A 26,809-nucleotide genomic window follows, 5' to 3' on the forward strand; every position below is an offset into this window, starting at 1 on the left:
CACGTAAGATATAAATAGACATATCGAATTTGTCCACTTTGAATGATCTAATGGATGCCATTTACAGAACCGCGATATCTGTTCTTGATGCAGAGCTATTAATTCATAAACTTTGAGCGTCTATTTTTTGCGAGCTTGTGAATTCTTTCAAATTATTTTAACAACATTCAGGCCCTAAGTCAAAATTACCCTTCTAACAGTCACTAGAATTTAACTTTCTCTCTCAAATGCAACAAAATTACCTAAAATCAGTCCAGGGGTTATACCAGAAAAACATATTAGCGTTTCACATGTATTCGGATAGGCCGCGTCAGAGTTGGACCCGAGGTAAAGCTTCTGCTTAAGAGCACGTGGATTAAATACATGGGCAAATGTAATTAATGTGAAACCAACTGTCATGTATCGCAACTGCTGACCTCATGGAAGTGAATCAAGAAAGTTTTGCGCGATGGCAGCTATGGTGTGGCATTCATTTCTAACCCCTTAGCTTAATTAAGCTCTTCGCCATCTCAACAAAACAAACAAAAAGAACTTCCCAGACGTATGCCAACCTGACAATTAATTCTTCAGAGACAGTGAAGTTGTACATGCGAGTTCTTGGAAGTACTAGGAATCCATTTGCTTGCTCAGGGCCTCGCTAGAATGCAGCAGCAGTTGCTGCTGCATTCTGCTCACCACAATGTCGCCTTTCACTGTCGCAGCCACAGAAACACCTAGCTGACCTCCTACGTGGGGGGATAGCATAATGTGACACGAGAAATAAATGACAAATTACTGGTCAAAAATACGGTGCATATAACTTGTCTATTTGAATTAGATATATACACGATAACTGTTATTTTAAAATCATTAATCATTACATTTCAATGCAAATTCGGCGCTCTGACACATTGCACTGCATTTATATTTGACACTGATCACGCTGTCACAAGCTGGCTCTCACGCAGCACAAAAACCATCACGGAGCTCTCCTCAACAGACTCGCTGAACTTTCTTGAACGCACACTGTGTTTGCAGCCAGAATAATCCTAGCATCCTGCTCACCAAATGTTCTCCTGCTAGGCTAACCAGTTCTGTCTGTTCAAAGTCATAAATGACAAGCACATTTCATAAGCAGGTATATTAAACACCCTGTGAGGTCAATACTCACTCACTCACTAAATGAGGTTATTCATAACGCAGGAAACAAAACAACAGCGGCCACTAGGGACCCATTTAATGTTGTCTATGCACTTTCACAAGGACAACAACCACACCACAGGACAATGAAAGACTGTCACTAATGAAATGCTTCCTTTGCTGGCTACACAAAAACACCAAAATTGCATTACAAGGACACATCCAAATTGAAACTTCATAGTGATGTAACTAGGCAGACAACAACACCTTAATTTGTGGCGTTTTAACAAAGGCCAATTTGAATGCATAACAAAAGCATGTGACGCCACTTACAAGTCAAGTATCGATAATTCAAACTCACCGGGACTATACGTTATCATCTGAATTATGAGAAATTTGAATTACATAAAGATGAATAAAGTACGGCCCCAAACCGAATTGGGAGTTATTATACTGCCATGAACAAAAAATGCACACAGTTCTGCTTCTACGGATAGCACACATTGCAGGCAACAGAAACATAGTACAGTCGAGCCCATGTATAAAAACTGGTTTTGATCGTTTTTTACCATTTTGTTACGGTTAAATCGGTTTAACCATAACATGGTCCTCATGCCAACTATTTTTCCTTTCTGAACACACATCCAGTCGCCAGATTTAACTGTTATAACCGATAATGCAGCGTGGGAGCACTGTAGCAAGTGGTTTATTTCATCATAGAGCACACAAAAGCTGCTCATTGTTAAATACGAGTATTGTTAAAAGGCCCCTCACCAGGTCTGGCCATATTGAGCTGACAAGCACAGTTCATACAATGCAGGCTAACGATTATGCATGCTAAGTATTACATACCTACACGCCATGGAAAGAGCTTAAATTACAAACCAAACGCCGTTTGCACTTCTGCTCGTGGGCGCCGTACTTCCAGCCAGAGAGTCAACATCAATCGCACAAGCGCGCCTACATATATGGCCGTGCTGTGGCGTCACTCACAGTGACATGACTTATTCAAGAATTATTCAAGACAACATCAGTTATTTGTTTCAATACGCGACTTAAGGTTTACAGAAATAATAAAACATACAAACAGACTGTCTGTGTGTTTTTGTTTTGCTTGGTACTGTAACAAGAGAGAGGTCTTTCCATTTCGTCAGCTTATTCCCACGTCGTGCAGTCGCATGTGCAGAGAACGGAACTACAGTCATTTTCTACCCTGTTCCAGCACCACGATCATGCTCTTTCATCCTCTCGCACCTGCCTCAGTGCTCGCGATTGTGCCACTGACTTATACTGCCAATCAGGTGTTACCGCGCTGAGCGTGCAAAATCGTTTGCTGCGCGAAACGAGACAAATACGACAGCTCGTGCGTGAGACCATCACCGAAAGTGCACCAGGCAGCAAAAACACGAGAAAAAAAAAGAGAAGGCGGGGCCCGTGACGTATTCGTCACGCGATCCTCCGGCTCCAGCATGGGAGAACGCAGGGAAGGAATTTTGCTTGTGGAGGCTAGACGGGGCAAGTGGAGAGAGTGTCTAGGTTGGTGGTGATGCTCGCTTCCTGAAATCATGGGTTTGCTGTACCTCAAATACTTTCTCTGCTATTAATGAAGTATTTTGAAAAATTCTTCGGGTAGAACACTCTTTAGTGAACACGCAGACATTTCCAGCGTATAACCAAAATTTGCTATGTGGACTAGTGAGGAGCCCAGTAAAGCCGGCCGTGCTATAGGTGGGTTCAACTGTACTTTATGTCTGTCTGATTAAAATGTTTGGATGCTTGTCCCCCTTCTCTTTTTCGTGCAACCCAGTAGTAAGAATTATCAGTTATAACAATCAGATTTTCTTGGCACTTTAATACTGTTTTAAGTGGGTCTGATTGCACTACAAGATCTCATAGTAACATATGTCCACATAAACAGCTGCCTGATCGACAGATGTGGGCATTATTTTGACAAATTCATCCCGTACGAATGTCCTTTCATCAGCTGTCTTGGCACTTTTCCTCTGTAATGGGAACACATTAACGTTCAAGTTGAAAGCTTCGACGTAATGATGTGATTGTAATATGCCATGAGAACGTTGGAGGCCAACCAATATATATTATTTGGTATGAATTGCCTAAATTTTAGATTATTCAAGCTTGAATTATTGCAAGTCAGCTGTATTGCGGCAAACAGTGTGATAAGTCATGCTTGTTGCTTGGCACAAATGTGAAAAAGGACAACTGTCAAACAAAGAAAGCATTCTATCTTTGCAAAATAAAGTTAAAAACACAGGCAGCACTTCGTCACAAGTATTTTGTAAATGACAAACATTCGCAATTGCTTCAATGCGGAAAGTGCATGTTGTAATCAGTGTGACCTCAACACACCGAGGCAAGACCCGGTCTTTATGAGGTGCGCATCTTTATTATGGTTCTTCTAAGATTGGTACCACCTCAAACAGTGCCAGCACTCTTAGCTATCCCTGAAAATTTTTCTACTGCTCAATACTTTGTGCCTTCATTCTCTGCATACAAACATTAGGGCTCGGTCAGCAATACTCTTAAACGTACAGCAGCGAAACCAGTGGCCTTGCATAATGTGCATGCAAACTGATTAGTCAAAGCAGCTTAAATTAAGTGAACACACCACATTAAACACTCACCGCCCACTGACACAACACCAAATAATGCCACAGTGGTATTCAATATGCAGAAGACAGTGGTCTTAAGCCATTAACATGGAATGAATACAAGGACATTTTTAGTTGCAGACTACTGGGAAATCACCCCATCACGCTGTCACAAAAATCATGTTATGTTGCATTACACATAATGTCGCACTTAAGTGCCACTAAATGTCATCAAAACATAACAATGAAGCAAAAGCCCCACATCGTTAAATCTCAATGTAGAAATGAAAGAGAAGACACATAAAAACAAATGTATAAGTGCAGTCAACACTAACAGTGCAACTGTGCAAAAGGCGCACAAAGAGTGCAAAATTACATCCTGTGACTCGTAAAGATGCTCATATTTGGGCTATACAGACTGACTGCAGTGCATGATGCCTAGGTGTTCATATATCACAATGCCCCTTGTCTCTACAGGAAGGAAATAAATAGGCTGCAGCTTCTCCTGGCTACAGCTTGGCTTGGCAGAGCTCCGCGTTTCTTGACGACCTCGAGGCCACGGAAAGGAAAACATCTGCATGGAAGCAAAAGGCCATGAGCTATTCCCAGTATCATCTCTGCGTGCACTGAATGCAACAATGCGTTATTTGATTTTTCCAAACAGTAAAGTTGACAATTTACATGTTCTGAGCTCCCTGCTGCATGTACAGGGATAACAACTGGCTCAGATGTTGGTGAAAGTATCGCCCAGTGATTAGGCATGCTGTTACCATGTTCATGAAGTGTTGTAGGACCACTTAATGACAGCATAATCTAAGCCACAGTTTTGCAGCAAGCTTCACTATTGCACCGGGCAAATCACCAATTGAACGTCAACTGTTCAATGCTCAGTGAAGCAAAACACTTGCTATCATAGTGCATTTCATAGTTAGTAGGCAATGGTATGAAGGCTAGGAAGTTTCTTTCACTGTTCACATTCACAATTGAAAGGATAGTGTACCATATGACAAAAAGATGTTGGTATGAATCATGTACAGTAACTGATGCAATTTGCAACATTATACTACGTCACAAAGTACAACATAATGATTACGTGGTAGTGCCACACACATGAACCTCCAGTCGATTGCTAATAATCGTATCTCAGTTATTACAACTTCTGGCTTAATTTGAATGCACTGGCAAGTCTCAGCGGGAAACTGTACATCCCTATGGAAGGAAAACACAGTCATTCAAACACAAAGGTACGCCATTTTCATAACCCGACACCCACCGGCACTACCTCATGAATGCAGTGGCCACTAAAAGCTTCAAAACAGAAGAAATAAGCACACGCCACGACTGCTTCCCTAGGTGTGAAGCTGCTTGATCTATAACTTTTAGCGCCGCCGCTTCTTTCGCCCATGAAACCATCCATTTTTGCCTGCCTGTTTCATGTCATGTCCAATGCGGAGGCAGCATTTAAACATGTCGGCATACTTCATAGCATGCCGGTTGAGTTGAGCTTTAAGAACAAGAAACAATACGAAATTACAGACTAGTTCAAGCAATAAAAAAAAGAAGATTTGAATCAGTCGATTTTGGCACAGTTTGTTAATTCGACCGCACGGATAAACCGACCGAACCCTGCGGTCTCACGAGGGTCAAATTAGCAGGAGTCGACGGTGTTTAACACTTGTGCAGTGGCACACTACTGCAACTTGCGGCTACAGCGCACTGTTCACGCTCGCGACCAAGACAAGACTGGACGCACGAATGTGCACAAAATGCGGGTTGTTGTAACACGTGATGTAGCTATTCTGTAGAAAGCATCGCAGATCAAAAACAATTGCGCTGCGAAAAATGCAGAGCGGAACTTCTGTGACTCCCCTACCTGCACAGTTTCTGCAGATTGCCTGCTCAGTATGAAACAGAGTATAGGCTCAGCAGCAAAACGGCCTGCAAGAAGGCAAGAAATTTCCTAGCCAAGGCAAAAGCGTAAGTGAAATTTTGTTTGTGCCAAGACACAGTACAACCTCGTTGACATGATCCCGCTTCGTGCAATTTCCTTGCACCAACATTCGCGATCGTCAACACAAACTGTTACACAATACAGTTACGCTTCTTCTTTACCGGTTCATATGTTCCTGGAAAACTCAATCCTTCAGCACCAGCATTCAGTACATCACCAAACGGCAGCATATGATAAATTTTAGATCCCATGATAACAAGTGATAAGATCCCAAGTGATAAGATCCCATGTCAACGAGAAAAGGCACGAGATGCGCGTAATTGAGAACAAGAGCTGCTCGCCGTAGCAGCTACCTCTCAGTACTCACCTGCCTGTCTCATGTAAAAGCACTGGCAGGCACTCAGTTTCCTATTCCAGTAGCAGCAAATCTCCTCCCATGTTGTCACGCGCCACATTTCCAGCTATCGCCACCCACCCTACTGCAATAAGCATATTCACCTATTTGTTTCACAGTGTGTGCAGCATATTACCGTTGGAAGTGCTTTTAACCCTTTCCCTACGAAGTTTCTCAGCCAAAAATAATGCAAAAATACTGATTCTTTTTTATTTGCCTAAATAATTCTATGTATCTTGACACGACCAAACAATATCCTTAAAAGCACTTTATTTGTAAGGTACATGCAAAATATTTTTTTTAAGCTTGGAGCGGTGTTGTGGCAGTGCCAACTACACGTATGAATTTAGCCAATGTCAAAGCAATTATTAGTTTGTACTTTTGAAATGTACATTTTTGTCTATACGGCAGCACTGCATTAATTTCTTTGTTCTTTGCATTTTCATTCTAACATATGGAGAACTCTATCTTCAGTATCATAGAGCCTCAATAAATATTTGATTAAAAACAAAGCAAAATCGTGCATTAAACCACCCTACGACCTGCACAAGAGCTTCCAAGTAACCATGTACCTGCCTACAAGATCACTTACAATTGTCAAAGCCATTTAGTCATGCAACAGTTTCCGAACTGTTGCATTACATCTCACTGCACAAGAATCTGCACTTAAAGGTCATGTAGCCTTGACTCTGCTGCAAGAAACTACTGAAACAGATTATAGATGTCAACTACAGTTGAGTCTGCCAAATTTTTAGTGACTTCTGATCGTTCTTTTTCATCGTTAGTAGCATAGTAAACCCTCGTTAATTTGGATTTCACGGAACCGAAAAAAGAATGTCCGGATGAACCAAATGTCGAATTATTGAGGGTGTAAAGAAAGCAATAAACAAATGTTTACCAAATGAATGCGCTTTTATTTACTGAATGAATGAGCCAATCTTGTCTCTATATTGCACAAAAGCAATGCTGAAGCTGCAATTCTCGTCATCTCATGGCTGATTATCACTCACAGTGGCAAAGGGCTCGAGATTTCCTTCACAGCGCGGCCGCGACATGCGTCTTCATCCGGGACAGACTTTTTACTATTACACAGCCGTCCCAATTATTTTTTCGCCAGTGAGCTGGTCGCTGTCTGTCGCGATGTAGCCGGTGCTCTTCATCCTTGAAAGCTTGTGAAAACAAAACTACTGTTCGGCACAACCGCCACGGACCGCTGTCGATGCGATCGTGGACGGCGACCTTGCAGTTTCGAAGGCGCGGGCTGATGCAAGCATTGAGTCAAAATTCAACTACCGTTTGCTGCAACTGCAGAAAAAACCGCAGTCACTGATGATGCGACCATGGATGGCGACTATGCAGTCATGAAGGCACGCAGCCAATGTCGTGCTGTGCGTAGTGGGGTAAAGGCTTTAGAGGCACAAATAGGCATGAAGCTTTCTGGCACTTTTGTCATTCACGCGTGATTTCCACTGATGACTATGGCGACACAGACTCTGCCGCTTCGTTTCAGTGGACGCTAACGCCATTTTCGCTCTTTTGCGGCGCACATTTACGGCGCTCCGGCATTCGCCGAACTCCGAGAGTTATCCAAATTAACTTACGTGCGGCCAAATAAGTCCAAATTAACTAGGGTTTTATTGCATTAAATAATGAATACGCCTCCCGGGCCCAAAGGACGAGTCCGAATTATCAGATTTTCCAAATAAACGAGGGTCGAATAAACAAGGTTCTGCTGTACATATTTTCTCGCAGTTTTTGTCCCCCAACGCATGAACAAGATTCTACTGTATTCACAACTTGGCTGCTACACAAATTTCTGATAAATCGAGTTAAGCACCATACAGCATTCAAAATTTCTATCACCACTGCACACCTACTCAATGGGGCATGTTGCGGTACTGTGAGACAGTCAGCACAATCAAGCATGTTAAAAAAAATACGATGTCTGAAATATCAGTTTGCAACAGTATATCCCCCATGGAGGAAGGAAAAAACTAAGGAGAGGTCCTACCCCCTCCGCACGCTAGGAGAAAAGTGTGGAGGAAGTGACGTTGTAGGTTCTCTTCTTTTTGCTTTCTCTTTTCTTTCTTTTGCTGTAGCGGCCATGCTGTCGGGCCACAATGGCAGCTTTGTTATGGTTCTGTGTGCTCACACATGTTGCTCCGTAGGTTTCGTACTGTGGCAAAGGCATCGTGTAGGCAGGTTTGCATTAGTCTCCATGTTTTGTTGCACTGTGTTATCTGGACAGTGCTCTCCCGGATGGTGCTGTAACCAGGTGGGACAAGAGGAACTAAAGTTTGTGAATTGAACGCGCATGCAACGCTGTACGCAATGTACCACGCCATGGCAACAGCAACGGATGAAGGAATATCCGCGGGAAATTTTGCCCTCTTCGGCACAATCATGCTAACATGCGATTGCAGGCCGAAAGCAATGCGTTTCAGAATCTGTACAATGAATGCCTTGCAGGTCAGTGATTCCTGCTTTTGGCAGGGCATGGTGCATTTGCAGCACTTAGAATGTACGTTATTCAAGACAGTGTAATCCTGGTTTTAGAACTTCGCATTCAGTAACAACTTGCTTTTGTGCATATTAAAACACATGTAGCTCAACTGTTGCTTGTTTCTTGTAGTACTCTCAACAGCACGAACTCTTTTAAGCAGAGCACTTTGAATGTTCACACCTGCGCAGGTGTACCACAACACACGTGCTGATAGAGTGTTACGCAGAATATGCGCATTTTGCTGCCCTCGGCACCGTCTGCCGGCCAGTCGACGCCTTATCCGGGAAGATGGGGAAGAAGCGGCTGCTTAGACTTAAGGAACGAATCCTCCTTACCGCAGGCGTATCTTATCTGTGCGTGCAATAAACGCAGGAAAGTGAATGTTAGCGGATGCGCTGCAAGAGTGAGCAAGGCCCCACAGAACCTACGCCTGCAAACACATCAAACGGCTGTTCCACGGTCGCATCTAGGCCAGGTCTACGTGCGCACTGTTCTGCATCGCGCACTGACTATCACAAAAATTTGGTTCCGTGAAGCTTCACTTACAGTGGGAAGAAGGCACCTCTGGCCGCAGTCACTGAATTAAACACTGAGTCAGAAATTACATTCTGCCTCCTTGCCAGCACGCGGCCGTAATGATGCGCAGCCACCCGAAATTTGTTCAATAAAGCTCGACGATTCCTCAAGCCACAGTTAGAATATGTGTTTGTGCTCATAAACTCCAGATGGATCACAAATGGGTCAGTGTGTCGTACGTGTCTCCAGTGCATTCTTGCAGTGTCGTGAGAATGCATACATTTTTTTCGTATCATCAGATGTCTAGCTCGCAAGTCCGTCTGGGAGCCCCAGGAAGTCCAAGCAGAGAAAATCAAGTAGAAAGGAGCGATAAAGGTAACCTTTTTTAAAAACACGCAAGAACTGGGCAGCGGCAGGTACCTGCAGTTGATGAGAACAGTTCAGTTGGCTGGGCTAATAAAGCACGTTTGTTTTCATAAAAACCGGTAAAAGCAGGCGATTCAACCTCACGGTCCAATTTGCGAAGTTCATTATGAATTTCTTTTAACATGACTTCGGCAATGGTAATGCGATGAGACATCACGATTACATCTTTTTGTTTAGTATTGCTGTGGGGCGCACGCGTCCGAGCAGCCCGGTTGCACGCACTGTGGCATGGTTTCGCAATAAATGTAAACAAGAGAGGAGAACTAGCCCGACATGATGGCGGAGCAACGCCAGCTTCCGGCTTCACTTAGCTTCACAAAGAGTGATGTCAGGGCCCCTCCTCAATTTTTTCCTTCCTCCATGATATCCCCGAATAAGGTGCTGCAGCAAAAAAACATGCAGTCAAGGTATCTGCGATATCTTGATTGCTTTTCTGACAGTCTTGATATACAGTCAATGACCAATGTTTCGGATGCTTGATTTTTCCCCAACAATTCGGACGTCTTCGCAGTGCCGCCGGGTACCCCATGGAGCCAGTGTATAGAACATCTGAAACTGCGGACACAGAAACCCTTTGCCGTCTGATTTTTCTGATATTTTGCCGTGACGGCAAGTCCGAAACGGCATTAATTGAAGCCACCACCACTGCCATTTTGATTATCTCACAGCCTCGAACCAGCGCTCTCGCATGCCTATTAACTGCCAGCCGCAGCCAGCACCGTGGCAGCGTTAAGCCTACGCGCTGTATGTTAGCTTTCTGCAAATGAAAAAAATGCATTTTGTTAAATGGGCCCACCACTAGCCATGATGACTATAGGGTCCAACAATGTTGGGTGCACTTCTAGCCAAATTTTCCGGCATAAATAAAAAAAAATAAGAATAAAATAAAATAATGCAAAGGCAGCCTTTACAAGTGCAGCTTCTCTCACCAATGCTCTCCAGGACCTTGACAATGGTGTCAGAATCCGGGACTAAGACGGCGGCACCGTTCCTGCAATACAATTCAAAAGAATGTTTCGCAAGCGCTGCAACAAAATCATCACAAGCAACACCTAACCTGTTCTCAAAAAAAGTTGGCGTACGACACTTCAATAGAACTGAGCCCAAAGAACCACGCGTAAAAAGGCGCGTTCCTTACTTAAAATGCATCAGCGTAGCTTCATCTTTGTTTGCACTCAACCAAGGTGTTACTTTTGAACATCTGGTTATGACCGGTGCATGCACGAGCTCCTCCTTAGGACGTGGCTGCAGCTGCCCAGCACGTGACCTCCAAAATTGGAAACAAATTTCTGTGTTCGTTCCTGACTATGAACCGCTGTAACTGAGCCCTCAGCTTGATTCAAAAAAAGAAAAAAAATGGAAATGAAAGTGAGTGAAAGGAGAACTTGCCACCAGTGCAAGCCAAGCTCTAGCTCAGTGGCTATGGCGTCAAGCTGCTGAGATCAAGGTCACGTGTTCCATTCCGACTGCAGCAGCTGCATTTTGATGAGCCCGGGAACGATGGGGCCGGAATTTTGAGGAGGCCCCACAATCAGGTCATGGCTTTGGCACGTGAAAACCACAGAATGCGTGTCAACTCTACTTTCGACCGCTACGACACACAGAGAGGCTGTGGGTTTGGCTTGTGCTGGTTGCAACTTGTCTCCTCTTTATTTTTCATTTTACTTTTTTTAAGGGTACAGAGTTAATAATAAAATTAATTTTCAGCTGTAATTAATTATGCAGCTCGATTCTGTTGAAAAGTTAATTTCTCCAGTACTTTCCTTGGCTTGTTTTTCAGAGTTCACTTAACTGCGACTAGAAATTAAGCCCCTCACAGTTCCTTTAATCCTTGTCGCTCATTTCAAACCAGTCTTTCAGGATAGTATTTTATTGCTGACAAAAAAACAGGGAGGCTCAGGCCCGCACAACTGTCATAATGGTCCTCACTATATTTTTGCTAATTTTTATACATAATTTTGATAACTTCACATTGGTCTTCATAATATGAATCCTGTTTCTAGGGCCGAAGATTTATGCCGATACATGTACTGTATGCAGAGACAAGTGAATGAAAGAAGTGAAAAGAAAGCAAAGTGGACAGAACGGAAAGCTTATCATTTATTTATTACTATATTTTTTATCACGTTGCACCAGAAAAATAAACTAAATAGGAGGATGAAAGGGAAGAATCTTGTGTGTAAGCCAGTTTTCAGTGGCCCTACTTGATGCAGAAATGATGCCTCTAGACTCGGGTTACCCTCATCAGCTGATGTCTGTTTTGTTATTTTTCTATTGCGAACGGTTGGTTACATTTCTTGGTTATCCTTGTGTGCTATTTTCGGGTGTTTATGATCAGTAAGGAGCACACAATGTCAACAAGGTTTAAAAAGCACGGTCATCCAGAATACAACAGCATGGAGCTTGTGTTGCATTTCTTTTCATGCTAGGCTGTGCTGTGGTTATAAGAAGGAACCTTGCCAACTTTTCCCACTCTGTCATTCTGCAGTAACAGAATTAAAACAGATATGCTCGAGCTAAATTAAGAAGCCATGTATGGGCAGCTATTGTGGCTGAACGGGTGGCTCATTAACGTTCACATTTCACACAGAGACGGCATTTCACGGTGCATTTTTGCTTTAACACCATGTTTGGATGCAGCCAGTTGCCTGTTTTCGTGCAGAACAAGTCACAACAACTACGGGTAACCTTTAGTGGTGCGATACAGAAAACGTCACTGTTCGAGCGAGAGGGACAGAGACACCATTTGTCCCGATTTACGGCACAGCATGGAGTGCAGGGTTTTGCCCTAACAGTGCAGCTGGCGCCGCCATGTTGTCACTGAGAAAGTCTACGCTTGTCTGGCTCTGCCACAAATGACAGAAACCTCCCATTTATTCTGAGTGAAAAAAAAAACTCCTGCCCATTGCATCAAACGTGGTGTCAAGCAATGCACGCTGCTAAATGCCACCCGTGTGCAAATGAGCCAATGGTCTAGCTGCAAGAGTCTTTCACACCTTTCAGTACAGGCAAAGAAAAATGAGAGCAGATGAACAAACTACATCGATGCTGTGTCCCTCCCACTTCTGCGAAATTCATACAATGCCAACAGGCCTGTGCTTTCGCGCCTTGGAAAGGGGCTCCGTACCGCTTCTCCTTGTGAGCCGCCCCCAGGTTGCACAGGCAGATGAGGCAGTTGTTGAGCATGTCGAGAGAGAGCACCCGGTAGTCCGTGAGCTGGCCCTGGCGCAGAGACTTCTCCGCGGCACACTGGCACTTCCGCACTAGCTCGGGCAGGGGCACCTCCACCACGTCACTGGGCTGATCGCGCAGGAAGTCGCACACCGTCTGTGCAGGACAAGGAATCGGAAGGACAGCATCGTTAGTGCAAGCCAACGTGGTCGTCGTGAGTAACCTCAGGTCTATCATCACCATTCCCAACATCGTCCTGCTTAAGGGGCAATAAATGCAAACATTAGGTCACGGTAAAATGGCTGACAAGAGACCCTAGGCAGCTGAAGCGTTGTTTTGTTGAGAACAGAACCTTTGTAAGTGAGAAGACGACGTAATTGTGAAACGGGATTGGTGTTACCACTCTTGAAGCATGCCACAACCTAGGATGATGCAACATATCTGTAATTGATATGTTGTAGCCAACCAGAGAAGGTATAGTTTATTACATTGTGCTATAGATTGTACTGTGTCTCCAGAAAAGATACAGATGTTATTGTTGCAGTGTCCCTTACTGTGATGCTCCTGGGCAGCATGCAGCAACTTGAACAAGAATGAATTTGAATGAATAAATGGATGAATCAATCAATCAATCAACTTAAACGAAGGGGCACTGGTTCATTCAGAAACGAAGAAGCAATGCCGACACTACCTCAGGCAGCTGCTCACCTGAAGCCCTTCAAGGAATGGTGCCATGTGACTAGCGAGGAAATGCAAGCTGTTTGTGCTCTCCGGGGAAGCTGGCTCTAGCCTGAGGACGGCAAGCACATTGAGACTCTGCAGGGCATACGTTGCTTCCAGGAAGCTCTGCAACAGACGGGAAGAGGATGCCATGGCTCATCAGCGAGACTGAATTGCTGGAGAAAAAAAGCTGGCCACTTCAAAAATCTTTGAGATTACATTCTGGGGTTCTACACGCCTAAACAACAATCTCATTGTGAGGCACACCATAGAGGGGGAACTCTGGATTAATTTTGACAACCTGGAGGTCTCTAACACGCACCTAAATCCAAGTGCTTGAGTGTTTTTGCATACCGTCCCCACCGAAATGTGGCCACCATGGCTGAAGTCGAACTTGCGACCTTGAGGTCAGCAGCACAAACCTATCGCATCCAACTTTTAAGTGTTAGACAGAACTGTAGTAGGTAGTCGCAAATACAGTGGCAAATATTGTCTGCGTGGCTAATTATAAAAATTAATTATTTCCTTCTTAATTATTCCCTTCAGGACACTTGTTCTTATTGCAAAATTGAAGACAAACGGTAAGGAAGTTGTGTTTTCTCAGCACCTATCTTAAGCCCAGGGCCACTTTCTAGATATCAGTCTACAAGAACCGCTAAAAAGTGAACTGGCTTTACAGTTAAGATCACCCCGAACTGCTTGACGCAAGCTTTTGGGAAACGTTAGCTCAAACGCATATTTCATAGCACACATTAAGGCCGGACATCTCAAAAGTGGTGCTATGCTTAGGATTTCTGCAAAGGAAACATGACTTCACATACGTACTGTACGGCTTCAACTTTGCAAGTGAATCATTAAAAAGTTAATTACTCAATGGTGTTAATAAGCTGCCTAGACATTGAAATTTGTCATACAAGTAACGTCTGCCTCTTCTATATATGCACCCCGAAAGGCAGAACGATGCCAGTCACAGACGATCATTCAAAAATCTGTTCTGTTCTAACTAAAACAACACAGGTGGTATAGATACACCAGCCAATTTAGCTTGATTAAGGTTTTCAAAGATGGCCTCATTGTTCACCCATAGCGCTCGTACATCCCGGTCGCTCAACTTCTGTACATTCACCACATGCTTCTCTCTCTCTCCCCATCTTATTGTATGGTGCACAGTGCGATGTATAGTGCACAATGTATGGTGCACACTGGATGTTAAGAGCCAATTCCTCCCCTCACTCTACTGCAATGCTAACTTGGGCGATATGCAGGTATGTGAATGAATAAATAAATGAAATTTTAAAAAGCTGGGAAGTGCACTTTACAGGTGGACAGACAGTAGACAGCACAGCACAAGCACACAGCACAAGCGCACAGCCCAAAAAGATACCACTCACCTCTTCCAGTTTGTCCACCTCAAAAACAAACTCTCGCTGGAGCAAGCTCTGTAGCTTCTTGAAGTTCTCGTACACGGAACCTGAAAGCGGAGAGGGCAATGTAAACCAAGTGGGCTACTGCCCAAAGGTGTTGTTTGCCACGTTATGGAAGCCACAAAAGAATCAAGTATAAAATGTAGCACTAACTGCCCACATGTGTAAATAATCCTTGTGCTCTTTTCATTTCTACTATCACAATCATCCTCATCATCACCACATCATAATCATCAGCCTTATCTGTGTCCACTGCAGGACTAAGGCCACTCCCCACAGTCTGAAATTGCACCTAAGTTGCGGTAGCTGATGCCATACCATGCCTACAAATTCTCTAATTGAACCCCCTAATCCTCTGCTGTCCTCTATTGCACTCCTTTCCCACGACACCTATTCATTTATATTAACCCCCCTTTCTTTAAGTTATTTTAACCCCCTCTCTTCTCGTTTAAATCAAATATTGAATATCAGAATTTTTAACGAAATTTATTTGTCAACAAAGTTTCGCTGTATATAGATTACAACTCTTTCGATCTACTGCAGTGTTTTTTTTCCTCTGAAACTAATGAATTAGTGATGTTCTGTTGTACTCTATATCAATCAGGTTCTCAGTTTAATAGTGGACTTGTGTTTTCAGCATTTATTTATTTATTGCATAGAAAGCCTTGCCTTTCAGTTTTTTTGTTTTTTCTCCAAATAACAGAGGGGCTATCCTAACTTTACGGCAGGTGGTTTACTGTAAGGCCAATCTGCGCGACAGACGGAAGAACCCCACATCACGTGACTTGATCACCACTCCATACATAGCTGCAGCACCGACAGCAAAAGCAGGTGCCATTGTGCCGTTTTATTGTCAGATTTGGTGTTACTTGCAACCTGCCAATGATGCTGAAATCTGGACGGTCATGAAAAGTTCATGCGACGCTCGCTCCCCCCCGCCTTCCCTCTTCCATTGTTCATTCGCCGTCAGCGCAAATGCACGCTAACAGGTCATGACACTTTGTCGGCCGCCGTGTAAATCCAAAGCTAGTCTAGTGAAGGGTTTCTCGAAGCTACAATAAGAGACCAATGTGTGTCTATAAACACACGCTAACAGGTCATGACACTTTGTCAGCTGCCATGTAAATCCAAAGCTAGTCTAGTGAAGGGTTGCTCGAAGCTACAATAAGAGACCAATGTGTGTCTATAAACACACACTAACAGGTCATGACACTTTGTCGGCTGCTGTGTAAATCCAAAGCTAGTCTAGTGAAGGGTTGCTCGAAGCTACAATAAGAGACCAATGTGTGTCTATAAACACACGCTACCAGGTCATGACACTTTGTCGGCCGCCGTGTAAATCCAAAGCTAGTCTAGTGAAGGGTTGCTCGAAGCTACAATAAGAGACCAATGTGTGTCTATAAACACACACTAACAGGTCATGACACTTTGTCAGCTGCTGTGTAAATCCAAAGCTAGTCTAGTGAAGGGTTGCTCGAAGCTACAATAAGAGACCAATGTGTGTCTATAAACACACGCTACCAGGTCATGACACTTTGTCGGCCGCCGTGTAAATCCAAAGCTAGTCTAGTGAAGGGTTGCTCGAAGCTACAATAAGAGACCAATGTGTGTCTATAAACACACGCTAACAGGTCATGACACTTTGTCAGCTGCTGTGTAAATCCAAAGCTAGTCTAGTGAAGGGTTGCTCGAAGCTACAATAAGAGACCAATGTGTGTCTATAAACACACGCTACCAGGTCATGACACTTTGTCAGCTGCTGTGTAAATCCAAAGCTAGTCTAGTGAAGGGTTTCTCGAAGCTACAATAAGAGACCAATGTGTGTCTATAAACACACACTAACAGGTCATGACACTTTGTCAGCTGCTGTGTAAATCCAAAGCTAGTCTAGTGAAGGGTTGCTCGAAGCTACAATAAGAGACCAATGTGTGTCTATAAACACACGCTACCAGGTCATGACACTTTGTCGGCCGCCGTGTAAATCCAAAGCTAGTCTAGTGAAGGGTTGCTCGAAGCTACAATAAGAGACCAATGTGTGTCTATAAACACACACTAACAGGTCATGACACTTTGTCAGCTGCTGTGTAAATCCAAAGCTAGTCTAGTGAAGGGTTGCTCGAAGCTACAATAAGAGACCAATGTGTGTCTATAAACACACGCTACCAGGTCATGACACTTTGTCAGCTGCTGTGTAAATCCAAAGCTAGTCTAGTGAAGGGTTTCTCGAAGCTACAATAAGAGACCAATGTGTGTCTATAAACACACACTAACAGGTCATGACACTTTGTCAGCTGCTGTGTAAATCCAAAGCTAGTCTAGTGAAGGGTTGCTCGAAGCTACAATAAGAGACCAATGTGTGTCTATAAACACACGCTACCAGGTCATGACACTTTGTCGGCCGCCGTGTAAATCCAAAGCTAGTCTAGTGAAGGGTTGCTCGAAGCTACAATAAGAGACCAATGTGTGTCTATAAACGGCGTCGGGAACGAGAAGTCACCATACGGTGCGTTGCAACGATGGCGGCCGTGAACATTCATCAGTGATCGGTTCCGAAATCACATGCGTGGGTTAGATTGACGAGCAGCATGAAGTTCATGGCTGCGTATCCAACACAATCTAGGTGCCCATCAGTGGCTAATCAGCCCAATCTTCGCACATGCTCGCACCTTACGAAATACGTGCAGCTTCTGTTGCTGCACCCTCTGTCCACATTGCGTTATCATTTGGATTGTTCTTGTCGATCGGGACAAACCTTGCACCAACAGAGGCGGCCCATCCGCCCGCACTCGGTCCTCCTTTTGCATCAAAAATGAAGTGAAACGCTCCCTTGGGCAGCAGCTGCGCAAGCAACATGTGACACTGCATGGGTCTCTACACCGAATATCTCGAATACAGCTAAACATTGATATAACGAACTTCAATATAACACAAATCTCTATAGAACAATGTATTTACCTTTTTATAACTTCTTGTCCCTAGAACACCACGTATTTAGAACCTCAATATAACGAAGTGTGTCTATACACATTTACAATATAACGAAATTTCACTGCCGCCATGAAGGAATACTGAGACAATAAATGGTAACTACCATGGACGCAGATGGTCAAATGGTTGAATTAGAAGTGGCTGCTTCCAACCGCACCTCTCAAACCACACGCAGCTATAGAGTTCGCTGAAGCGAACGGGAACATGGCCGCTCAGCGCATGTTCGGCCATTTGCAGTTTGTAGGCATGCAATGGTGTATTTTCGTAGCTTCGAGCAGCCTGTCACAAGACTAGCCTTGGATTTACATGGAGGGTTCGAAAATATTATGTGAGTGGTGCACTGAGCCCATGGCTGCAGACGCATTTACACAGACATCAGATGGCCGCAAACGAGCAAACAGTTTCAGAGGGAAGAAAGCACGTTATTCTATTCAACATACATTCTATCACTAAAAAATAGTTTCCAGACATTCGTACACGATTTGAGTTGTTATCAAAGCTAGCATACTAATTTGGTGAAGGTGTAATTCGGTGGTGTCATGCATAATTTGCTTCATAGGACCTCAATAAGGCTGCAAGGAATGTAGGAGATGCCTTACCTTGTGACCTAGGAGGGGGAGTGGCCAGAAGTGCGAGTGACGCCATGCACACCGGTGCCACCACTTGGAGTGCCTGGTTCCCATAGTGATAGAGCATCATCTCGGGCACGGCTGTCTTCACCGTGTCGGCCTCTATCCGCAGCAAAGCACCGGTTGGCTCGGCACTGGCTTCAGCTCCCACTGGAAGCATTGCCTTTGTGTCGGCCGGTGCTAATTCGATGGTGCCTTCTGGCGTGAGCCGGAACACGTTCGAGTGCAGACGGACCTCGCGACGAAGCCAAGTCACCGGGTTTGTCTGGTTGCTGTTTCCTCCTGGAAAACCAGATGCAGCAGCAGCACTAAGGAACTCCACTTTTGCATAGAGTAAAAGAAAGTGTAAGAGAGAACAAAAAATCACCAGGCTGATCTGATCATTTCACATTCCCTGTAGAAGGAGACAGTTGCTGCATAAAGTTGCTGAGCTTAGTCACTGGACGGGGCAGCATTCCCGTGTGAATCCACTAAATAGTTGGTTGCAGTGGCTCATCCAGCACTTATTGAGCCTTGTGTCATTTTGTAACAGACCTGAACAAGAGGAATAAGGGGACCAAAGGAGCTTGATGCTATGTAGCATCCAAGGCTTTATTCATGCATCCAAGGCCAGCTGCCTGCCCCTAAGCTCACACTACAGCTTAAAGGTGTCAAATTGCAGGCTGGTGTTGCGGAAAGTACATAAGGAGGCTAAAGTGGACCCAGACGAACAGCAAGAGTTCATCAGGTTTACACCCACAAAAACACTAGTGCTATCAGCATGTACGATGTTGGTAGGCAACATATAGAATTGAAAACCACAAAGGATCCAAGCCAAAATTCACAGCACAACAAAAGGATGTTCCACATCTGCTGCCATGGCCCCAAGTGGATGGCCACCACTATATTGGCAGACCATTGCATACATGATGCGAAGGCGCAAGATGTGGGTTGGACTGTAACCTGAAGGAAGTTGTGTCTTTATGCATATTCATTTCCCTTTTAATTATTACTTCTATATATCATTTTTTCTTTAGTTGTAGTTTCGCCCATAACGCAAAGCAGTGATGCAATAGATGGCAAAGTTCAATGTGCACTAAGCCTTAGGGCTCATTACTACAGAGGTCACACGGCCGAGTTGATCGCAAATGGCCGCTTTGGTCAAAAAGTCACAGTCTTGGATCAGTCGCCTGCTGCTCAATATTTCAGCTACTCCATTAACAAGCCTCACGCTGTCCTTGAAGAAAACAAGACAACATCAGCACCACCATGACATGACAAGAAGTTGAGTGCTGGAAGAAGACGAATGAAGAGAGAGCAGTCATGCTCAATTACCTATTACCATTACATGTTGAAGAAGAAAACTTATGACTGCCTCCACAACTGGGAGGGCGGCACACCAGAACATGAAAAAGGCATGGATGCCAGCTCTGTCTAGTACGCAGATGTTGAGCAGGCGTTAGCCGGGCGTAGCATGGCCAGAGTGGCTTAGAGGTAGAATCTTCATGGGGTATTCCGTAAGTGCCGATCTAGTGGACTGTCCATTTCAGCTGCTGCTGATTTGCTGGAGCAGTACGAACGAGAAGGAGGTGGGCTGGGTAGCACCTGCTTTGTTCTCGCTTGTATCGCAGCCAAACCAATCAGCACTTCAGCAGGAGCTGAAATGAACAGCCCACTAGGTGGACACTTACAGAATACCTCACTCACACACACACTCTGGAATACACACACTCTGGACTGCCAATCTGTTGGTCGCAAGTTCAAATCCTCATGACACAATCAGAACTTTTCTTTTTTTTTTTTTTCTTTGTAACTTGCTCACAAGGAATTCCAGCGATAGACAGCAGTCAGCAATGGTGTACATCAAAACGACCAGGGAAGCGAGCCCACAGCAGCTGTCATTGTAAGAAGCGTTAACTTCCACTGTGCTTTTCTTGGCATCTAGTCCAACGGCAAACTCTAGTGAAGTTAATTTTCTTGGCTTCGCAGTGTGTTGGTTTTGCTTGGCACCAACAATCGGCTTCCTCTTCTTCTAGATTCACACCCTTTCCATGGCAGTTGAACAAGCACAGGCACTTGGTTGAACCCCCTCTCACGACACCCAGAGCACCAACCTTTGAGATGGACCAGAGCACCCAGGCGCTGAACCAGTTCCCGCAGCCAGAGCACCTCATCAGCCAGATCGTGAAGCATGACCCGAGGTTGCGATAGCCCCCGGCTGCGTTGCCAACTCACACGTGCCTGGTAGCAGAGGCAGACTAGGGGAAAGGCCGACAGGGCCAGGGACCGGTGGTGGGCCCGGACCACCCAGTGGGCAAGGCGGGTGCAGACTGCGGTCTCCTCGGCGGTCACGTGGGTCTCGAATCTGGGGCAGGCAAAGAAGAAATGTGCAACGATGGAGAAACTGCTTAACAAATGAACGACTGTAGACTCGAGACTGTAGTAACACAGTAAGTTAGCACAACTTTGATTGTTTAGCTCTTGTGCTGATGAGAGCACAAGTGAGGGGAAAAAGAATCTGCCATTGGGCAGTTTGACAAGGCTCTCACCTATTTCTTACGTGAACCATTAACAGCGTAGTGCAGCGCAGTCAACTTATAGAGATATCAAAAAGAACGAAAAATTCGATTGTTATAAGCGATACACGCTATATCTGGACTGCCACAAAAAAATCTGCCAGACATACCCCTGTAGCTCTGAACCCAAATTTGCCATTTGCACTAAAGAATAGATGTAGAAAGTGGGTCGTGAAAAACGCAGCATTTATTAATAGCTCTAAATAACGTGTCAAGCATTAGTGTGCTGAAATAGAAATGGTCACCTGCTTTTGCTGCAGTTTCAGGTTTACAACCGCAATGTGCAATACATTCAGCTGCTGCGCAAACACTGGTGGCAAACCTTTGGCGTGCACGACTCGATCGACGAAAGCGCACTTTGTGTGAACATCAGGGTCAAGGTCAAAGATGGGCCATTGTCAACCATCTCGTCATCACTGGTGCTGCTGTCATTACCTCCGTCGCACAACGTCGTCTGTTGCGACATTGATCGCCTCGTCGGAGATCCGTAAGCAGAACAAGGCAGCACTATCTGCGCTCAGAAACTCTTCCATCCAAATGCCACCTGTTTCACCTTCAGTAGCAACGTGCTCCCAGAGCTCAATAATGTCAAAGGCTTCCACAGTGTTAGTTTGTCTATCATGGGGGTTTTGCATTGGTAAACAAAGTCCACCTTTTCCATTGATAAGCATGGCCACTGGTTCCAGCCTTCACAATTGAGGCACTCCTGTTTTTCAGAATCATCCGTATTGTCAACTGTGTGAGCTCATACTTCTTTAAGTTCTGAAAAATTTAGTTTCGTCTCAAGCGACATAGCTTTGCGTTTTGTCAACGTCATCATCTACAAAATGGGTTGTCAGCTGCTGGGGGACTACTTCCGTGGCACATTTTTGGCATAGTTTCCACACTTGCTGCGAAAGAGAGAGATTGCAGAAAAGATGGCCACCACCACCCTGCTTTGCTTTTTTTTCCCTCTCTCTATCTCTCTCGGGATGCGTAAAGCGCACGATTGTGGGCAACGTGGATGCAAAGCAGCTGGCACCATCTTGTGACGTGCTGCACCAAATTGCGACGCTATGGTGGCTAGATGAGTAGCTACGCCGACCGACCCATCTGGAACGTAGTCCACCACTTGTCTGCGTCATGACGCAAAAAATGTCACTGCAGTCAGTAGAACGGTGTTGAGCGGTACGTGTCATCTGGTACTTGTGGCAGACAGCGCGCAACAAGTAAAGCACACCGAGTGAAAAGTTGTCATCTGTAGCCATCAGTTTGCGCAGTGAGGAGCTACTGGTCTCAGTTATTGCGCATTCAGAAGTGTTTGAAATGGTGTGGCATCCCTTGATGAAAAAAAAAATGAGTGGCGGCATTAGCACAAGCTCGTCTCAAAGGCTGAATTACTGGAGACTGCACCGATTAGTGGCAGTATTTTTGTCTCAAGAAGATAGACGGAAGAAGAAGAAGAAGCCGGAGGGAGCGGATGCACATCACGTCGGCTCCGTATTCCACAAATGTTCTTGTAGCGCAAATCGCCAAAAAGCCACCCGCTATTGCACGCCAACGGACTCAGCTCGTTCCCAGGAACAAGTGGATACCGAAAACCAGGTGGGATTCCCATTTTTCAAGCCTCTACGACAATATTTTGGCCGGACCTCGTAGCGGGAGAGCCGCGAGGCCACGCGCCGGAGCCGGCTTCCTCAACAATTGCCGATCATTTTCTCAATGATGGAAGTCACCGTAGAGGGGTGCAGCATATCCCAGGAAGAAGTGGATACAAGCAAGGGATGGAAGGAGGTCAGACACAGAAGATCAGACCGGCGAACCTCCCAACATCGCGAGAGCACCTTGTCGCCGACGCGGCTCGACAAGCGCAACAATAACCCATGGAAAGGCAGGCTAGAGCAAATACGCAAGGCAAGCAGAATGCCACATTTGCCAAGAGGGGATTACAAGATTGTGATCAGACCGCGTGGAGGACTCAAGATATCCGAGCACGGTATAGTTCCCCTCACAGTTGCGGTACAAGATGCGGCAGGCATTCCTCGAGACGAAAGGGAGGAGGACATTGTCTGCCCCAACAATTATCAAAATATCCTCATCGTCAGTACATCGGATCAAGAGCGTGCAAACAAATATCAGGAAGTAGCACGTATCAAGATTCAAGACACGTTTTACGAGGCCAATGCTTACGAGACAGCGCCTGACATGACGGCCAAAGGAGTCATCAGAGGAATCCCACTCGACGAGGGCCCAAGAGACATCACAGCAGCGGTGGTTACGAGTAAAAACCCAACGGCGATAGCAGCAAAGAGACTGAGTAATACTACCACAGTGATTGTGCTCTTTGAAGGACACAAAGTGCCCGCGTACGTCCGATACAGGGCAGCGCTACTCCCTTGCTCCCTGTACAGGAAACAAGTGGATTTCTGTCATCAGTGCAACAGACTTGGACACAGAGGAGATGTATGTCCCAACCCTGACAACAAGATTTGTGCGGGATGTGGAACATCAAACCCAGATAAAGACCACAGGTGCCAACCTAAATGTCAGTTATGCGGCGAGGACCATCCGACCGCAGACAAGACGTGCAAAGCCAAATTCAAAAAACCCTTCATCGTTAAACAGAGACAATGGCACAGACTGCAACGAGAACGACAAGAAGAACATGAAGCCGCTATCTCAACAGAAGACAGAGCAGAGTCTCGCGGAACGCCTGGCCTCCTAAACGCCAGGGAACGACGCTCCAGATCGAGAACAAGGTCTCCATCCACCACCAGATCATTATCCCGGTCCGGCTCCAGGCAACCGGGGACACGATCCCGATCCAGGTCCAGAACTAGGCCATCCTCTTCAGCAAACCAGACTAACACGGTGAGCTGGGCAGACGTGGTCGATGGCGTGCGCCCGGGTGCTGGTGGGGAGACTGCCATTAATAACGAGATCAAGCAACTAAAACACGAGAACGTGCAGTTGAGGATTTTGCTAGCACGTATGAGCGATGAAATCAAAATTCTGAAGGAAGGAAAAAGCCAAATAAATCCGGTAACTCCCACTCCACACGCGAGCACGAAAGAGCCATCTGAAATCCCGGACAATAAGATGGACGAAGGGGATGACCCCCCTCCACTCAAACGCAAGGCCCAAGCCATCAGTGATAAACAAGATACCGCAGTGGTAGATAAAGCATTAGCCGATATTCAAAAGACCCTAGCAGAAATACAAAAGTCAAATGAAAAACGGGATGAATTGATGAATCAAATGGCTAAGGCAATAGCAGCAATTATGAGTAGATTAGACATCCTAGAGGCAAACCAGTCACCAGGTAACGGACTCCCCTCCGTTGCCTCCGAACCATCACAATCATTACCCACTTCACAACCACATAACTATATAAGATCAGCTTCTCTGCAACCTCCCGTCTCCCTCCCATGGTCGCACCCGAAATGAAGCGCGCTAAAAAAGGGTTCAGGATATGGCAGTGGAATTGTAGAAGTTACGAAAACAAAAAGTCAGTTTTGCAGCAGTATTTAAAAGACAAGGATACACCAGACGTCATAATTCTGCAGGAAACACACGGTATTGCAAAGCTAGCAGGATACAGATCTTTTGGCTATGCCGAAGGGGACACCAGGGCATTAACTACGCTGGTAAAAAGAAACATAACTTGCGTGCAGCACAACACAGGCATAACGCACATTGACAATATTCTATTGGAACTCATCCCACAAAAAAAGACAGGACGTAGCTTATTTATTCTCAACATTTATAGCAACCCCATGCTACATAAACACAAATTCAAGAACCTATTCCAGAAAACACTCAGACTTGCTGGAGAAAATCCGGTAGTTATAGGAGGAGACTTTAATGCCCCGCACACCACGTGGGGATACTTATATACCAGAGCAAAAGGAAGGGACTTATGGAACGACTCGCAAGAATTAGGCCTCACGCTCGTCACAGACCCCGCCACTCCGACCAGAGTAGGCACGGCGCTAAACAGGGACACAACCCCAGACCTAACCTTTACCAGGAATATTGAAAAGGCGACGTGGCACAACACACTGGAAGATTTGGGTAGTGACCACCGCATATTGGAGTTACACGTCAGAGAAGGGCCGAATAGACCCAAGGAACGACAGATAAAATTAGTAGACTGGGAACTATTTCGTAGAACGCGAGAGACGAAACAGCAACGATCAATCGCAGACATAGAACAATGGACTAAGGAGCTCAGTGATGACGTCAAAGCTGCCACAAAAATAGCACCACCTGAATCTAACTTGGATAAATGCGACAGCAGACTTCTCCACATGTGGGAAGCTAAGCACTCGCTTCAGAATAGACTTAGCGGTCAGAAGCATAACAGAAAGTTAAGAAAGCGCATAGCACTCCTCAACAAAAAAATAGAAGAACATGCTAAGCAATTGACCAAACAACAATGGGACGAGATATGTAATTCCATGGACGGACAATTAAGCACCGGCAAAACCTGGCACCTGCTCAGGTTCCTGCTTGACCATGACAATAACAAGAAAAATCACATGCAAGCCATTAATAAGTTAATACACACATATGAGGGTACAGAAGAGGAATTTCTCAATGAATTACAGCAGAAATACTTAAACCAGGCACCCCCTTGCATCTATCCTAGCTACAACGGGAATACAAACGCAAAATTAGACGAGGAACTCACGGAGGCAGAAATCCGCGCGGCCCTACAAAAGTTAAACACCAAATCCGCCCCAGGCCCGGACGGTATAACCAACAAGACTCTCAGGAACCTCGATGATGAATCGATAGCCAAACTAACAGAATACATAAACGAGTGTTGGGTAAAGGGAGAAGTGCCAGCTCAATGGAAGAAAGCGACGATAACGCTTATTCCAAAACCTGGTAAGAAGCTTGAGATCGACAACCTCAGACCAATCTCCCTAACATCCTGCGTCGGAAAATTAATGGAACATGTAATTTTAAACAGAGTAGACAACTTCTTAGAGGATAATAACATATACCCAGATACAATGATAGGATTTCGCAAAAATCTTTCGACACAAGATGCTATGCTCCAACTTAAGCATCAGATAATCGATTATAAAACGCGCTCGACAAGGGCCATCTTGGGCCTTGATCTTAAAAAAGCTTTCGATAATGCCGACCACGCAACCATATTGGAAAACATCGAACGAATAGGACTAGGGCAACCGACGTATAACTACATCAAGAGCTTCCTATCAGATAGGAAAGCAGTCATCTCCGTCGGAGGGCTCAAGTCGCCCGAGATCGACATAGGGGGGGCCAACACGCCGCAAGGCGCCGTTATCTCGCCGATGCTGTTTAATCTCGTCTTGATGGGACTCCCCGAAAAATTAAATCACATAGAGTCCCTGAATCACACAATCTACGCGGACGATATTACTATCTGGACCTGTGATGGCAGCGACGGATCAATAGAACAACGACTCCAGACTGCAATTAACACAGTAGAGGAACACCTCATAGGAACAGGCCTCACATGCTCTGCAGAGAAATCTGAACTTCTATTGTACCGCCTCACACTTAGAGGCAGGCCTCCCAAAGGATACGACAGAAACAAGGCTCATGAGGAAATCAAGCTACACACCAAGAACGGGCGGCATATCCCAATAGTCAACCAGCTCAAAGTGCTGGGTCTGGTAATCGAGAACAAAGGCACAAATAGGGAAACCGTAAAGAAGTTAGACACAAAGGTAACAAACACCATGAGATTAATCAAACGAATTACTAACAAGCACCAAGGCATGAAGGAAGAAAGTATCATACGGCTGATACAATCATTCGTAATC

General features: G+C 45.1%; 1 protein-coding gene across 4 annotated transcripts in view; it reads right to left on the bottom strand.

Moving 5' to 3' along the window:
• Positions 1–1,184: 1,184 nt before the first annotated feature.
• The window catches only part of Gnpat (dihydroxyacetone phosphate acyltransferase), a 47,087-nt gene continuing 21,462 nt past the window's right edge, over positions 1,185–26,809 (bottom strand). For 3 of the 4 annotated variants that reach the window (XM_055072345.2, XM_055072343.2, XM_055072344.2), the window contains exons 8-13: positions 20,547–20,797; positions 18,424–18,735; positions 14,804–14,883; positions 13,401–13,538; positions 12,649–12,848; positions 9,576–10,512 (exon numbers count right to left, since the gene is read on the bottom strand). In XM_055072345.2, the coding sequence (XP_054928320.1) occupies positions 10,320–10,512; positions 12,649–12,848; positions 13,401–13,538; positions 14,804–14,883; positions 18,424–18,735; positions 20,547–20,797 (1,174 nt within the window). In that variant the 3' untranslated portion in view covers positions 9,576–10,319. Of the gene's footprint in view, positions 4,306–9,575; positions 10,513–12,648; positions 12,849–13,400; positions 13,539–14,803; positions 14,884–18,423; positions 18,736–20,546; positions 20,798–26,809 lie in introns of those variants that run through there. The other variant, XM_055072346.2, reaches the window with a different exon arrangement.

This window comes from Dermacentor andersoni, chromosome 7, assembly GCF_023375885.2.
Source record: "Dermacentor andersoni chromosome 7, qqDerAnde1_hic_scaffold, whole genome shotgun sequence".
NCBI classification, from domain to species: Eukaryota; Metazoa; Arthropoda; class Arachnida; order Ixodida; family Ixodidae; genus Dermacentor; species Dermacentor andersoni.